Here is an 18,177-nt window from a genome sequence, read left to right on the forward strand (position 1 = left end):
CTGGAAAAGAGTCTAGGATCGGGCTTGCGCTCTAGGCAAGTCCAAGCACAAACTTGTGCTTGGCTCAAAATCTAGTTGGGTTTTAACTTTCTTGGGCTATGCTCAAGGGTTAAAGCAAAGCTGGCACATCCCTATATGCCATGGGCTAGCCTGTGTCTGTTTCTAGCCATTGCATGTTAAAGAATTTATGACACATGCCTATAGATGGCAATTATGATATTAATATTTTACAAGAGATTATATGTAATTTTTTATGTTAAGCTCAAACATATTTCGGTGAATAATTCATTGATATCATCTATCCTCTATCGTATGTATTAAAAGAGAGTCAAAGCACTGTAGGGCACCAAGTATTGCGAGCTTAAGGGTGCGAAGTATCGTGAGCCTCAAGGAGTGTGCAAAGCACTTCTAGGATGCCAAATGTCATACATAGAGGGCTCGTTTGGTTGACAGAAAGTGAAGAGAGGAAGAGGCACTTCTTGAGAAGTGAAAAAAAAGTCTCTTGTTTAATTGAAGTTTTAACATGAGAGAGAATGAAAAAAATATTTTTCATAAAAAGTCACTTCTTATATTTTATGAAAAATGAAAACCCATAAGGGAGGTGAATTTTGGCACTTCCTATGAGAAGTGGTGGTATTTTTTTCTTAAAATACCTTTTTGAGTCTATAGCTAAAATTTAGTAAAATATTAATGGATGGTTAGGATGAAATACTGAATAGTAATATAATATAATATTAATATTATCTTAATATTTATATAAATATTATTGAATAAATTTATTATATTAAAATATTTATATTATATTAATATAATATTAATATATTAGTATTATATTAACATAATAAATTATTATGATCTAATATTATATTATAATATATTAATATTATATTTATATTAGTATAAATATAATATTTATATTTATATAAAATTTATAAGTAAAAATATATGGATTTTTATATGTACTAAGGATATAATAGATATTTTACATAATTTTTAAAAAAAAATAAATATTCATCCAAATACAAGCTATTTTATAATAAGTTATCTTTCTATATTTAATCAAATATATCAAAATTTTATTTTTAAAAAATAATTTTTTGAAAATTTTTTTTTTCATCGAATCCGGAACATGAGCATAACATGTGCCCTTCATTTTGATTGCATCGTGCACCATTTTTTAGAGAATTAAATATTTCATCATGAAGATATTTGCAGCGTACAAATGTTGATAGTCGCGCAACTGTAGAGTTTACTGGCTTCAGTCGTCCAGAATAATAAGTTGGATATTTACTCTCATTTTGCCATATAATCTGGTGATACGTGCTTGTTGATCTTGATGGGTGGGTGAGTTAGTGGTAGAGAGAGAGAAAGAGAAAAAAAAAAATTTGTATCGATGTTATTGGCTTGTATATAGATTAATCAAAATATATATATATATATTTTTTCAGAACGGGGATCCAGTTATTGGGTTCGTGGGCTTCAGATGTCCGCAGCCATGTGTGGTTCTTGATCTATGGGTATGAGAACATGATGCATTTGGAAGAGAAGGAAAAAAAATTACTTTAATACGGTGGAGCTTTTATATATATATATATATATATATATATATATATATATATATATATATATATATATATATATATATATATATATATATCAATTTTTTTTAAAAAAAATAATCTTCCTATATAGTGGGGATCCAGTGGTTGACAATGATTTGGCAGATCATATGTCAGAAAAAAAAAAAAAAAAAAAAGCAATATCATTCTCGCCCTTGGATGGATTTAAATAAGAAAAGTATGGCCTCTAAATGGTGGATGTATCTTCCGGTCCATATCCATCATTTTGTCAGTCTAGGCCCTATTCTGGGGGATGATGCTGATGATGCTTTACTGAGGTAAAAAGGCCAAAGCTCAAAATCTCTACAGTTGCCTAGTACCCTCAAAAAGGTTAGACATGCCCATATGAGTGGAGAGGCGGAGACAAAGATCAAAGCCTCCGGTCTCAGCGGGATGATCCATGATTTTCAATCAAGCGATTCGGATTTGAGTCTCGATGGATGTCAGAGTTATGATTAAATATCAAATTTGAATAATTTATAGCGATTTGATTCTGACGATCTAGACGTGGGGTCTGAAAATAGTTTCTGATCTACTGTATGTTGTGGTGAGACTGGAGGTAACGTACTCATTTGACTCGAAATTTTTTCTCGAACATGGTGGGGAGAGGATTATACTTATTGCTCTTCATATCAAATATTCATCCAATGGAATGGGGACTTTTATGATCACGTTCAGATATTGTTGCTTGGCCCCTCCTTACCCTATTTTTGTAAAAAAAAGAAAAAAAAAAATCAAAGCCTCTACCATAGCCTTATATTTTTACCCCTAAACAGGACAGGGCAATCAGGCATCGGCAAGGTCGGATGGAGAGCTCGGGCTATAGCAATTTAGCATTTTTGGGAAGAGTGCTTCGCTCCAAACCGATTGAGCTCCACTCTAATGTACAAGTTTTTACCCCTCCATTTTCTTTGCTTTCCCTTTCACTTCAACCATGCTGGGGTGGAAGGGGCATTGCACCATGCAGTTGTAATGGGCTACCGAACTAAATTATCCATCTCTAGAGTCTAGAGACATTATACATACATACATATTATAAATATATAATGATAAATATAATGAAAAGATAAAATTTTTGAGGATGAGGTTTTGAATATCCAACCATCCGGCTCATCCATCCATCCATCCATCCCATCCACAAAGAGTCACTAAATCTATGACGTCTCACATTCCTTTCCCTCTATCCTCCCCTAAGCTTTGCTCCACTCCAACGAAGGAAGAGGAAAAACAGAGACGAGACAAAGGAAACAGCTAACATGGCTCTAAAGCTGTGGGCTTCTTCAACAGCCAACGCCCTCAAAATCTCCTGCAGCGGCGCCAAAACTAGCCTTTTCCTCCCATTCTCCATCTCCAGATGCTTCTCTTCTGGTAATCTCCCTTCCCACACTTTAATTCCTTAACTTTGTTCTGATAAGGTTTGGACTGTTATTTTCAAAGATCCAATTAGTGGGTCTCTTAAAATTGCTCTGTTCTCAAAGAACCGAGTTTTGTTTCAACTTTTTTGAGATGGGTTTCGTCTAATTTGGATGAAACAAGGTAGCTGGTCTAAAAGGATAAGACCCTGAATTCTTCCTTTTTTTGCTCAAAAAGATAAGAACTTGGTTTTCTCAAAAAATGCTTGAATAATTGCAGTACTTTTCTCTATAGTTTGTTCCTTTTTTCCTGGTTTAAGATTTTGTCTAGTTAGAGGTTGATGGCAAAACAATGATTATTGGTTTCTTTGTTTCCCTCCTCACAATATATTAGAAGGATTCAATTAGTGTTGGGAAGATAGAATTCTGGTCATCTTGTTGCTCAAAAATTACTATCATAATTGCAGTTTTGGATGGACTGAAGTACAGTTCTTCCCATGAGTGGGTCAAGCATGAGGGCTCGGTGGCTACCGTCGGCATCACCGACCATGCCCAGGTGATAATTCTCCATTTGTTATCTCTTCAAAGACTTGTCTCTTGTCCAAATGAAAGCTATTAGATTATAGCTAATGAACATTTTGTTCATGTTGGCTGAAACCATTGCAAGTCCCATTCCTGGTTCTGTGTGGTTTCATGGGTGATTTGAAGTATTGCTGTTTAACACACTGTTTTTAAGATCCCAAATGGGTTATTCAAGTAAGAAACATTTCTACTTCAATGAGTTACAATTGCTTATGACCTTATTCTGATGCGAATTGTGATATTCTTACAGGGTCACGCCCTAAGTTGAACAAAATCCTCCTTGACTTGACAAGATTAATGCATAAAACACCTTAACCAAGTCAACCAATCTGACCTGAAAAGCTTAAGGATGATCCAACATATTGAATTCAGCACTCATAGAAACTGAAAATTTTGCAATAGCCTTAACATTGTACATATTGAATCTGTCCTTTATAATTCAAGTCATGTCAGTATGTTTAGATGCTAGAAATTGATAAATTTGCTGTATATGTAGTGACACAGGACAATCCTTTTTCTTTTTTTCCGGTCGCGAATACTTCCTGTTATTTCTTATAATTACTCCTTTACTACAGGATAGATCCGAATCTTACCACTCATTCAGCAAAATTATTTAGTTATGCAAAACTTCAGCCCTGGTTCACCATCTAAATTCATATAAAGGATGCCATTTTAATGTAGAAAAGTGTCTTATCATTATTATGATATACCATTCTGCTTTGTTTTTCTTTTTCTTTTTTGGTTTCCTTGGAGGAGAGCTTTTGCTTCATCAAAAATTAACTGCTTCTTGTTTGACAATTAATCATTCACAATATAATCATGCTGTTTTGCATATAGGGCCATTTGGGAGAGGTGGTGTTTGTGGAATTGCCAGAATCCGGGGGCTCAGTTTCCAAAGGAGGCAGCTTTGGAGCAGTGGAGAGTGTGAAAGCAACCAGTGATGTTAACTCCCCTGTATCTGGTGAAGTTGTTGAAGTCAATACCAAGCTAACTGAAACACCTGGTCTGGTAATTCAGCGAATCAAACACATCTCTTATTTCCAAATATCTCTCATATTTCAAAATGTTGCAGCTCTTAAGTGATGCATGCTGAGAATGAGCTTAATGATTCATATGGACAGAATGTTAAGGGATTGAAGTCTCCTATGTTTCTCTCTTGTTTAGATCAACTCGAGCCCTTATGAAGATGGATGGATGATCAAGGTTCGACCCAGCAGCCCATCAGAACTGGACTCACTGATGGGACCAAAAGAATATACAAAATTTTGCGAGGAAGAGGATGCTCACCATTAGAGCAAGATGCATGGGTGCTAGTTCTCCTAACTGGCTTTCTGCTTCATCACAAGAATTAAGGTACCAGTCAGTCAGTTGAGTCTGTAAAGAAGCATCTCATGTCAATGGTTAAAGGCCAAAGCCATTTAGTTAATTCTGTTTTCTTTGCCTTCAATACTCTTCTTTGTTGGAATATAGTCTGCTTTCCCTTGCTTCCTTTAACTTTGGTAGCAGATGCTTCAAGTGTAATTGAGCTCTATATTTGCATGTAATTTGGCCCTTGCTTGTCTCCTCTTATACCTTTTCTCTTTTTTATTGCTCTCTTTAGCTTTGTTACTGTTGTTTGACTAATTACCATGGAAGACTTACACCATTGTCCATGGTTGGAAGATATGCCATCATCAGAAATATAAGAAGATTCATCACATTGGTGAATATCCTCACTTGGCATAAAAGTATGTTCTTTATGGTGTGCCAAAATGAACCTATGTTTACATATCAGCAGATAAAATTTGGACGACAAGTTCAGCCACTCTGATACATAATTTTATTATAATTATTGACCATAACACCATGCTTTTCTCACATCTCTATTCTGTTTCCATTCATGTTGCTGAGATCTTTGTGATTTTTGCCAGACAATTGTCCATTGGCCGTGGATGAGGTAAGTATCTTATTGGACATTTTGGGTTCCGTCTTTTGAGCCTGCACGTGAACAAGTTGAGTCCCATAACGTGTTCTTGTAATATAAAATCATTATTTAAAATTAACATATAAAATGTGTGGTAGTGCATCTTTTTTTTTTTTTTTTCAAAATTAATATTTGAAGATCAGTGTAGAAGCAATATAACACAATAGCTTTAACTCTAAAATGTCCAAGGGAGCTCTAAAGATTTGCATAGGATGAAACAAAGAGAAGACCTCTAAGAGGATTGAAAAGCTTTGAGCACCGAAGATGCGATTGGAATGCATCAAGCACCAAAAAAGAGTAACTGGCAGTAATGTGAACAACTTAGGTGATGATGAGAATTCCAACGGTTTTATTGGGTGGTAGCATGCAATATTTGCAAGGAAGGCTGCTATTCCATTTAATGACTTATTTTTTTCTCACTCAGTTCCTTCCTAGTTGCATGACATTCTCAAGGTCAAAGTTCTCTCCTAGATACATACAATATATGGCTAGTTAGTGACAAGCAAATGAAGAGCTTAGGCACTCGATAAGAATTTCCAATCGATCAATTGGATGGTAACATGCATAGTTGGCAAGAAAGTGTGCTGCTACTCTTTAGGTGCATGACTTTTAAGGTCAAATTCTCTGTCACCAACCTATATGGGAATTTTGACATCCACATAGTTGCAAAAACTGATGCCATTCAATTCAAATGATGACACCGTCACGATAGATTTTAAGGTCCCAAATGGTATCTGGAGAAGTAACAGCTCAAGATCCTGTGGATGACTCTGCCAAGGTTGGCTAATACTCGGCTCTTGACTATGTTAAAGTAGCCTAAATTAGAACTCTCCAGTAATTCATGTAGGATAGAATGAGTTGACCGATACTCAAAAAGATGATAAACATATAGATCCATAGGTCATACTTAGAATACAAATAGATTACAATATACAAGAATTTTTTAAACATATCCATTTTGGAAGCTATTTTAGTTCTTTAGGACTCCTCCTACAGCTTAATCTCTGACGGTCATAGAGAACGAATGGAGTTAAAAGAATCTGCAGTCAGGTTTCTAATGCTTAATATGTAACCAATATATGACACTTGTCAACCTAATTTCGATTCAATCAAGCCCTACATCTTTGGAAAATTCCATCAATCCCCTATGTGAATTTCTACATGGATTTTTCATATTCTCTCACACTCTCTGTCTTCACAGACGTTATGTGAGGTTACTTCTGAAATATTACTAGTATACTAGAGCTCATTATCCACAAAAAAAAGTGATCAATCAAATAAAATGATATAAAATAACAATCTATATGTGTTGTCATCCCTGTCATCAAACAAAACTGTTTAAAGTACATGGTTCATCAAGATCCCAATGACTTTATAGAAATTCTATAGCAGAAGACTAATTGTTTGTCTGATAATCTTTATTTTCCTTAATTTTTTCATTAGTTATGAAGTTGGAATTACTATTATGTTTCTACAAGTATCTAAAAAATTAAAAAAAAAAAAATTGCTAGAACCATGAAAATCAACTTTCCAAGCCTGGTGGTCAAAAATTCCCCTTTCTGAGAGGTACTAGTTCAAATTTCACCCGATCATAAGTAAATACGTTATGTAAAGAACATCTCAAATTGTAGTTTCAAATTAATTTGTACACTCGGTGATTCAAGAAACAGTAAAAAAAAAAAAATTATAAACAGGAATAAATAATGTGTCTAGTGTTGCATGGTGAAGGGGGAAAAGATGCTGGAAAATGAAGACTAAAGAACTTACTGATAACCAAGGAGAAAATGGTGCAGGAAAACAGAGATCTCTAATTTGGCCAGCTCATTTCCGGGGCACAACCTGCTTCCTCCTCCAAAGGGAAGGAAAGTTCCTGGCTTGGGTGTAATACCCTGGACAAATAAAATTTGTATGTAACAGGTGTCTCTACAATTATATATGTCCATATATCCATGGTTAATCCCATAAGAACCTCATCTCCTTAGGTATAAAAACACACAAGAAACAACAGAAAAATTGCTTATTACTTACATCCCATCTGCTTGGATTGAAATTCTTAGGGTCAGGGTAAACTTCAGGATCCATGTGAACAGTTCTGTACCAAGTCTGAACTTTCCAACCCTTAGGAATAAGATAACCTGTGAAAAGCCACACATTACCAATTTTTCCCATTATTTGTATATGATTAATAGTTTCCTATTGTTTAATAATCAGAAAGTTGCTTATTGCACTAACCATTGACATAGACATCATCGGTTGCTTGTCGGAAAGCAACAAATGAGATGTTAACCATACGTAGGGTCTCATCAATAACCTTCAAAAATGAAAATGATGCTGTCAGTACCAGTATTCAGAATGTGCAACTTCAAGTTGTGATAATGCATGCAAAAGTTTGAGCTAACATAATCACTTTAAAAAAAAAAAAAATTATGAAAAGCTGGATGGACCTTTGAAAGATACTCCATTTTTCTGAACTCCTTTAGTGTAAGTCTCTTCTGCATGGGTGGTAGGCTTCTTCTGATCTCCTCTTGTTCTGCCTAAACACATCACCATTGTAGGATTAGTTCCAGTGACTTCTATGTTCAAAGATCAAAGGTTAAAATCAAATGTGTCGAATATCTAACTCCTCTGCTACCTTAGCTTTCTGGAAAATTTCAGGATGTTCTTGGAGTAACACAGTTACCCACATGGTGATATGGCCAGAAGATTCATGACCAGCATTGAGATACATGATCATTATGTCAATAATCTCCTCATTGCTTAACCTACTGCCTTTTTCATCTTCAGCTTCCATCAGACGATCCATCATGTCCTTATTTGCTGGATGTGGATTTTTTGCCCTTGCTGCCCTTTCATCAAGGACAGCTTGCAGAACTGCCACCAACTTTTTCCGAGCCTGTAATTTAAGAACATATCATTTAGATTAATTAAACTGTCAAGAAATATTAAATAAACTTGAACAAGTAAAATTTCTTGTCAGAAAAATACTTCTTTAGTGGAATTTGTTCTTTGAGAAACAAAGAGAGAGTTGATGTACCTTAAGTGCTCTGTGGAAAGCAAATCCAGGAAAGTTAATGGCCATTGCTCTCATTCCATAATTCAGATCAGTGTATACTTTTTCCAAGGACCGCGCTACACTGTCACTTTCTGAGCTTAGAAATATTTTCATGATTATTTTAAATGTCATCCTCCGCAGTTCTGTAAGGAACTCAATTTCTCCCATCCCTGCCCACTTCTCTAGAGTTGATACAACAGTTTCCTCAATGAACCCTAAATATGTAGTAAGTGCTTCATAACCATTAATTGGAGCTGATGTCAGTTTCCTTAGCCGCTTGTGTTCTTCATTGATAATGAATAGAAATGATCTCTTCCCAACGAGCTCACAAGTGGCTTTAGGCCAACCAGGCACAAAGTGCTCATCATCCATTAAAACTTGCTTGCAGTTTTCAGGCGTTGTGACCATGATTGTTGGGGTCCCAAACATGCAGGCCTTGTATATCCCAACACGTTTAAACCTATCATTAGAATTGGAATGATAAATACATGTTAGCATATGCAGTGTCTTAAATTTTTCTTTCTCCACCCTAAATGGCATGTTTTCATATATATTAAGAGCCAAAAGTGTTAGAAAAATGGTCCATGAAAACTAGAACATTTTTTGAATGAAATGAAAAGTCGAACATAAGATGCTAGAATCTAAAGGGAGAAAGAAATAAACATGGTAGAGACAAGTTGCCAAAAGTAAGGTAGCACAATGTTCAGGTAACATTGACAATGATGTAGAACAAGATGGAAGTATATCATGAAATTAGATGAAGACACTTGAAAATGGAAAAGCTGGCCGTGAAATGAGTCCATTTGTCTCCACCCTCCACTCCTAAGGTCCTAGGTTTTGCTTTTTTTTTTTTTTTTTTCTCCCTCTTTATGCCTTGTCATTCAAAAGGACGATCCTTCTCTGTTGGTTTATTTTAACTTCAAACGCCATATAGCTTCTCTAGTTGCTCTTGCAAAATAACATGCTATCCAAAATTGATCGGCTGTGCCGGCCTAAGATTCTAAACAGACACGAAACACACATACACACAAATGTAGGTAATTGCAAGAAGAAAAATTTAGGAGAAAAATAAATTTACTCAAGAAAAAAATAAAGGTTAAAATAATGAGTTTGACTATCATATGCCCCATAAAAGATGTTCCACATATAAAAAAAATTCTCTTCTAGTTTTTGTGTGACTCTCTCCTCCATGTTTATAAAATCACAATCCCTCTTCCATTATAAAACAAAAACATCAACATCGCCTAATAAAAGATAAAAATATTAATATTCTACTCTAACTAATAAAAAAACTCAAATATATTAAACCTAAGACTCAATCTTATTAAAATATACAGGCACTAAAAAATAAACCATGCCGACTAGTATTAGAATACAAAATAGAGATAAACTAGGAACAGAATCCTAGTACAAGTAAGACAAGCAGTAGACTTTCAACAGCTCTATCCTTTTTTGGTATATGAAGTGCTAACCCTTGTGGCAAATGAATGTGGAGCATGAGCATGCGCATAGATAACACACACACACTTTGCATCAAATTTTTGATCTTAAACTATCTTAGACATTCTTCACAATCAGATTTAAAATGCAAAGATGGATGGGAGCCGTGCATCAATTTTGATAATCATCAAACCATAAGAAATCTCGATATTAACAATTGCTAAACTTAAAACCTCCAATCATATTAGAAAGTTTATAGAACCACTATAAATCAAATATATTTAGGAACGTGACATGCAAATACACCTTGTTGCATTATATAGTCAACTGCAACAATATGCCAAGCATTTTTTTGGATAACCATTCCAAGAACCAATTTAGCATTGCTTTCTAAAACGAGGAAGCATGACACCTAGACTCCATTTAGTTGGAGACACCGGAAGATCTAAAGTTATATAAAAGCATAATTATTTTTGTAAAATAAACAAGTGGCTAAAAAGATTTTTTTTTGTTGGGAAGAGGGAGGGGGGGAGAGAGAGAGAGAGAGGGAGAGAGAGAGAGAAAGAGAGGAATGGAGAGAGAGAAACTCACTTATGCTATAATTACCTAGGTCCTAAAACTCAAGGAAGAACCATCCAAGAATCGAACCTAGAACCTCTGGTTGCTAGATGAAGGGGTGTGACCACTAGAAAAAATTCTAATTCGCTTGTAAGAAAGAGTTAAGAATTAGGAATTGAGCAATAATCTTCGCATACACAACTGCTGACAACACCGAAATTCACCCCCTTTCAATGACATGCAAGGACTTAATGAAATCAGGCACGTGTCCCCTTAAAAAAAAAAAGAAAAAGAAAAAGAAAAAAGAAAAGAAAACATGACCATGTGTAATTGAAAAAAGCGTAGCATTTAGTATCTTGATAAGTAGATGCAATGTTTAAGTTTATTTACACCCCACTTGCTAAGTATTCACTTATGACAAATCTAAGTGTTCAATATCTAGAAGGCCAATTATCAGATACTACACGATCTTAGAAGTTAAATAGGACAACCTTCAGCCCATATTTGCTTGCAAACAAACAGGATCTCAGTTTGAGGTTAATAGAAGGGGTGGGAAGGGGTATTGCACTGGTTCCCATGCTGTTATGGAGTTCCCATAGGCTAATCTTCAAAACAGATATCAAAATATCCTCTCTTGATGCAGCCAAGCCCCATTTGAGCCCGTCTCTGTTCTTCCCATTCTTTTATCCTAATTTGTAGATTAGAGCCTAAGCTAAAGGCTTCAAAACAAGCAGCGGTAACTGAACCAATGCAGGCTCCAAGAAGCTCCAAACCACAAGAAGAATTCCATGCTGACCCCTACTTCACTCCCACCAATGCTAGTGACAAAAGTGTCCCACCACACATTATATTACGTATGATATGCAACGTATAGTGCCTTACTTGCAATGCGACAAACATTAGAGTTTGATATGGATTAAAATCTAGCAAATGGGCCAAAATTATGAGTATTAAGCAACTAGAATAGCAACCAATGGCTGTGTTTGAGTTCAGTCAAGCGGATCGTGACTATGGTCAAGCCGTGAATAGCCCTGTGGGTCAGGTACGGGTCAAGCTCAATTAGGAAAAAGAAGACTAATTTGAGGTCTAGCTCATAGAACCAATTTGGACACGATTTGGTGTCAGATCCGACTTGATTAAACTAGACATAGCTAGCATGTTGCATCACCCTTCTTGTTGATGTTTTAATTATTTTGAGCAGGGAATTGTCTATAGTTTTTCTTTCCTTTCTCCCTTTTGATGGGATCTATATCGCTACTCTATTGGATTTTTCCAATCTGGATACTAAGAATACAGACATGAAATATGTTAGAAGGGAGAAGCTTTACCAACATTCTCCCAACATTAGGCCATAAGCCTTCTGCATTTAGATGAATTAATTACACAGATCATAATTACTAGGAATTAATTAGATAAAGAACAGCATTGGTAGCATAAAAACATTAAGAAAAATAAAATAACACCTTACAAAACAAAGACTATATTGCAACAATATGAAACAAATATTCGATATAAACACATAGAACAATTGTGGAAGAGTAAGCTTGTAAAACACTTCGTAAGGAATGATTCTTGAAAAAAAATCAATTTGGATCGATGATGATCGGGACACCGGATTTAGGGATTTATCATTTGGACATAGTTTGAAAGATTGTTTGTCGAGTTGGAGCATCAAGTTTTAGAAAAGTATGCATCCGTGATAACCCTGATTCAAGTGGGTCTAATCTAATGTTCGTTGTGGAGGCCAGAAAATGTCACGTGCCAAGCAAGCTGAATTTTGGCCCTGTGCACACGTGTACTCTGGAGGATGTCACTGTGCTAACCGCTCCTAAGGGATGTATAACTGCCCTGGCTGGAAAAGTGCAAAATAATAATATTTACAACTTGGATAACGGCTGCTCAAAGTGTATGTGGGCCACACTGGACTTGGACCATGACTGAGATAGGTGAGGACAGCACATAGTCGGCACTGGCCATAACCAAACGGGTCCCATCCCGCCCCAATCATGGTCCCACAAATCATTACTCTTTTCATTTTTATTATTAAATATAAATATATGAAGATTAATCTTTAATCATATATTTTGTTATCTTCTAACGCGCGCATATATATATATATATATATATATATATATATATATATATATATATATATATATATATATTATATTCAATCAATCTAATCTAGCACCAGTTCCTCGACTGACCGGCACTAAAGCAAAGTGACTCGAGCCCATCATGTCACGATGCATCAAGCCAGTAATCAACGTATCATGAGACAAATTTGATAAAACAGCTGATGTAGTATTATTTTCCTGAATAAATTATAAAAATCCATCAAAAATTTACGTTTATCACAATTATATCAATAATTTATAAAATTTATACTTCTATATAATTAAATTAATGATATTAATAAATTTATTTATCTCATATAAAAAATTAAAAGTATATTTGAGCCAAAAGAATGATGCCTATTATAACATTTAAAGTTAGTCCGATCTTTTTTTTTTTAGATTTTTTTGATGTGACGTATGCGTGTCATAGAAGATTAATGATTTGATTAATATTTTAATAAATGATAAATTAAAATATTGGATAAAATAAATTTTAGATGGACAATAACTGTAGATTTATCAAACTACTGAGTGTAAGTATAATTTATCACTAATGATGTTTAATTTTATATTAAAAAATTATTATAATAGGGATCAAATCAATTGTCAAATGATCGTCCAACTAACATGATAAAGGATGATGCCTATTATAACATTTAAAGTTATTTCGATCATTTTTTAAATTTTTTTGATGTGATATATGGATGTCATAGAAGATTAATAATTTGATTAATATTTTAATAAATTATAAATGAAAATATTAGATAAAATAAATCTTAGATGGATGATAATCGTGGATTTGTCAAATTACTGAATGTAAATATAATTTATCACTAATGATATCTAATTTTATTTTAAAAATTATTATAATAGAGATCAAATCAATTATCAAACCATCATCCTGTCGATACGACAAAAGGATATTGATGCTTCACTTAAAAAATAGAAGAAAAAAATATTGATGCAAATGAAAGTGGCCGTGTAATGGACAGGTTCAGACAGTAACCTACCGTTGAAATGAAGAAGTCTGGTGTTTAATCACCAACCATCCATCCATGCGTAGCACAACGATCTATGATTGGACGTTTAATACTCTTACCCAAAAAAAAACGTCTAGTTTTGAGATCTACTCGATCTCTAGTACACGATGGTTGCATTCTAGGGGGAATTGATGGTAATAAGTTTGGGCTCTACCATCAATTCGAGGGGGAATTGATGGTAACCGGTGATGGTAACAAGTTTGGGCTCTACTGGGGGCTCCAACATGCACTGTAGAAATGGATGCTTCCTGATCCAGCCAATGAACCGGACCCCCTTAAGACCCAACTCTCTCTCTCTCTGTTTTTTTTTTTTTTTACCAAAAAAAAAAGGGGTTAATCCATGTCCTTTCACCGGAACCCCACATGGAAATCACCAAAAGCTAAATCATCAGACGCTTAAACACAAACACAGAGAGAGAGAGAATACGAATGAATAGAAACTGACCGTTGGATGTAGGAGTTGATGAAGGAATCGGGATCGTTGGATTTGAAGGCGCGGAGGAAAGCAACCATGTTGCCGAGAAGCGGCCACCCGAAGTCCCCCGGCGGCAACTTCTTCCTCTTCTCTCCGAGCCCCCATTCGTACACCCACTCCTGCACCCTCCTTGCCCCGCCGCTCACCGCCAAAATCCCCGCCACCGCCGCCGCTACCGTCACCAGAAACTCCCACCACTCCATCTCTCTTCTTTTCTCTCTCTCGCCTCTCTCTCTCTCTCCGCCTCCGGTCTTTAAACCACGAGAGATGTGACTGGGGAGGGGAATAAATAGATGGTGGTGGATAGCTTGGGAGTATTTAGAAGGGAAAAGGCAGAAAGATATTGATCAAATATAGAAATAAAAATGGTAAAGGAGAGAGATAGGCAACGTTTAATTACCGGTTCCATAAGTCGTTGCATATAGCCAAAAATTAAGGAGAGATATAGAGAGAGAGGGTAGAGAGAGAAAGAGAAGTGAGTACATCCAATTACCAATTGGCTCCCGGGTACGGGAGTAGAGTATGTACTTGTCGTGTAGCCGGTGAGGTGGATACCTTCCATGCAGTGTTCCCCCGCTCCCACACGTTTAATATTTAAGAGTGATATTGTGGCACTCTCTTAGTAGTTTTCACAAATTATATGGGATTAGCGATTACAATTTAGCATTTAGAGAAAGTCAAATAAGTTTATCCGTTAGTTATCCCGGTTTGCTATCTTTTGTGATTTATATCTTATAAGAGTGTTATTTTTCATATGACATGTATTGTAGATAAATTTATTGGTCCTCAACTGATACTATTTTTTCTACAATAGATCCGCAACCGATCCTTTCATTTGATCTGATGGACTCTCATCCGTGAATCGTTATCTTTGTTAATGCATTTTTTTTTGTTATTTTTTATGAGACTTTTGATGATGTTGTTATAACAAGTCTTCACAAATGTTACCCCCATAATCTTATTTTTTGTTAATTTGTGTGTGATGTTATTTTTATGATTGATAGAGTTTTGTCCTCTACTTATCCTGCTTGGTTATTTCTTGTAATTTTTCTCATACATGATATTGGTAGTATCATGGTTGTATCTCCTTATTGTTTTTTCATGAGATGCACAGTATTAATTCAATGACAAATAATAATTATTTGCCAACCACTTGCTCTGATTTATTATAGCTGACAACCTCTCATAAATGAAATGGTTCTCTCTCTCTCTCTCTCTCTCTCTCTCTCTCTCTCTCTCTCTCTCTCTCTCTCTCTCTCTATATATATATATATATATATATATATATATATATATTTTTTTTTTTTTTTTCATGACATGTGCAATGTTATTTTTATGATAGATAAAGTTATCTGACAATGACAACTTTTCAGTTGAGAAAAGTTATCTAACTTCTCTCATATACAGAATCATGATTCTTCTGGATACATTTATTTATTAACTTTTTATAATATGTGCAATGTTATCCCCATGACAAATAATAAAATAAAACTTTTTCATTGCATCTTCTTTAGGATTGTCATCTATATGAATGTATCCAGTTATTAGTTTTCTATAAGATATTTTTTTGTACATCAAATAAATTTGTTTTCCACACCACCTTATCCTGATTTTTTTTTCCTGAAATGGAAATAGAAATATCATGCACAATGTATCTATTTGTTAGTTCTTCTTGATAATTATAATGTTATTTCTGTGGAGAGTGAATATTAATGAAATTACTTACTATCTTTTTATCAGAAAAGAGTCATGTTACCAATTATGATAATTTCAGAATTCTAATTTTGTTAAATGGAGTTCTTGTTTCAGAAATGGAATAATTCTAATTTTGAAAAATAAGTTTGCCAGTTTTTGCTTTCTTATACAAACGAGGACTCTTTTTGTATTTTTGGACATTACTGAGCCACTGCGGCCTCATTTTTTAAGGAATACAACTTGAAGCTACCCAAAAAGGATTATGCCACAAAGGGTGGGTCCAAACTTGTCGGCCTAGAATGAACCGTTCATGTGCAAAAAAGGATATGATTTTTTTTGTGTGTGACAAACGCAATTTAGTGGATGTATGATGGAGACGCTCTGTGCTTTGGGGGATACTTGGATGCACAAGGATGATATAAGATGACGGTGCCGTGTCAGGTCTATTAATGCACCAATTTCGTGACACATAGCTCCAACCTATCATAATTATTATTGATTTTTTAGGAATCTTTTTTATTTTCTCTAGATTATATAATTTGTTATCTAAAAATTAATTTTTGTAGGTTGGATGCAGTGCCCCCAGCCAAGTAGTTTCATTTCCATGAGCATTCTTTCCAACGCACATCGTCTCATAAACACTTGTAGTTTTATGCCAAACATGCCAAGATGACATCAAAGAATTCAGAGTGAAAATTCTTTGAATGTGAGATAAGTTTGTCCGGAATAGTACAGCTGCTTGGAATAATGCAGATTCAAAGAATTCAAGCAAAGGAAAGATCTGTTTCAATGCATCTAACTTTCTACCAAAAAAAAAAAAAAAAAACATCTAACCAAATGGTATGTATCGAGAACTCGAGCATGATTTTACCTGCGAAGTCCTCGTAATTCGACACTGACTGTGGCTGCTTGGTTATTTTTTTCAGTAACGAATATGAGGCTTTTGAAACGATGATAATATGTTTGGTGGTATTTCATACTACCATCAGAATTCTATACGTTTATCAATTTCAAATTTTGAAATGTGTGGCTGGAAGCAACACATTGATCCCTTTTTTAGGGCCAACTATTGGAAAATATGGCCTCCATGAATTTCATATTAAGGTGTTAAATCCTGCGGATGGATGGAGGTATTCTAATTTTTTTGTATACCGGGATACGCTACTGTCCCATCCCATCTCGGCAATGATCTCAGTTATACGTCCGAGTAGATATCCATCATTTGTTCTTGCTTTTCTTTCTCTTTTTTTTTTTCTGCTATCTTTTTTTCTTTCTTTTCCTTTTGTTTTTTAAGTTCCTTCATTTCTTTTTTTTTTCTTTTTCTTTTTTTTTCCTTTTTCTTCTTTCTTCCCTTCTTTTGTTTTTCTTCTCATTTTTTTTTTCTTTCAATTTTTTTTTTCTTCTTCATTTTTTTCATTTGTTCGTTTTCTTCATCTCTTATTTCTTTTTTTTCTTTCTCTTTTTCTTCTTCTTTCTCTACATAGATGGATTTCAGGATTCCGACTATTTCGTAGTCCCATTTTCTCAAAAAAATTAGATGGAACGGCCAGGGCACCTCTTGTCCTGCCAGAGTGTAAAATCTTGATTCATATATTTTCTGAGATTATATAAATCCCAAATATATTGGATGTATATTTTATGTGATACATGTATATTGGTTCCGGAGCACTTGCTATAATTTTTTAATTTTTTAGGAGAATGCTTTATATATATATATATATATATATATATATATATATATATATATATATATATATATATATATATATATATATGCCAAGTATGGGATATACATGCAATGCACATGATAAATAAGAACAATCCTGTTCACTGTTACGAAGAGCTGTGTTCTAAGAACTCACCTCCACATCACCCATCCCACCCCCTCCAAAGGAAGGGCACAATGTAGTTGAAATTATCAAACACAATGATGTACAGAATCTTGACTCTTAATTACCCGACTCATCCCGAATCAAATCCAATTCCTTGACTTGTACCCAACCATGGATCATGCATGATGTAATCCTAACTCAATTGTAACTTAATCCTAACCCAATTTATTTATAAGATCCAATTCTTAATAAATCTACGTTAGCCTATCGAATTTAGTATTTATAATTTCTTATAAACTAATTTTCAAAATAATTTAAATAACTAAAATCAAGAAAAAAACTAACATTCAAAAAATTGTGATTGAGTATCATGACATAACCCAACCTAAACTATTTTAACCCAAAGAGAACTCTACCTTCTTTTGAGATGAGTCAAAGTTTTGTTACCTCGT

The 18,177-nt window shown here is 34.6% G+C and overlaps 2 protein-coding genes across 2 annotated transcripts; one reads left to right on the forward strand and one right to left on the reverse strand.

Annotated features, from left to right (window-relative positions):
- The first annotated feature begins 2,792 nt into the window (after nucleotides 1-2,792).
- Nucleotides 2,793-5,122, forward strand: LOC105055010 (glycine cleavage system H protein 3, mitochondrial). The gene is made up of 4 exons (XM_010936697.3): nucleotides 2,793-2,987; nucleotides 3,439-3,527; nucleotides 4,391-4,561; nucleotides 4,718-5,122. The coding sequence occupies exons 1-4, from the start codon at nucleotides 2,876-2,878 to the stop codon at nucleotides 4,844-4,846; spliced, it is 501 nt and encodes a 166-aa protein (XP_010934999.1). The 5' UTR covers nucleotides 2,793-2,875; the 3' UTR covers nucleotides 4,847-5,122.
- A 139-nt stretch (nucleotides 5,123-5,261) lies between these two features.
- On the reverse strand, nucleotides 5,262-14,517 carry LOC105055009 (ent-kaurenoic acid oxidase). Its single transcript, XM_010936696.4, has 8 exons — nucleotides 14,169-14,517; nucleotides 8,551-9,028; nucleotides 8,149-8,409; nucleotides 7,961-8,050; nucleotides 7,749-7,827; nucleotides 7,545-7,651; nucleotides 7,284-7,405; nucleotides 5,262-5,530 (listed from the first exon to the last, which is right to left on the reverse strand). The coding sequence occupies exons 1-8, from the start codon at nucleotides 14,399-14,401 to the stop codon at nucleotides 5,431-5,433; spliced, it is 1,470 nt and encodes a 489-aa protein (XP_010934998.1). The 5' UTR covers nucleotides 14,402-14,517; the 3' UTR covers nucleotides 5,262-5,430.
- Between the last annotated feature and the right edge of the window lie 3,660 nt (nucleotides 14,518-18,177).

The sequence above is a fragment of the Elaeis guineensis genome, chromosome 12 (genome assembly GCF_000442705.2).
Source record: "Elaeis guineensis isolate ETL-2024a chromosome 12, EG11, whole genome shotgun sequence".
Lineage (NCBI taxonomy): Eukaryota > Viridiplantae > Streptophyta > Magnoliopsida > Arecales > Arecaceae > Elaeis > Elaeis guineensis.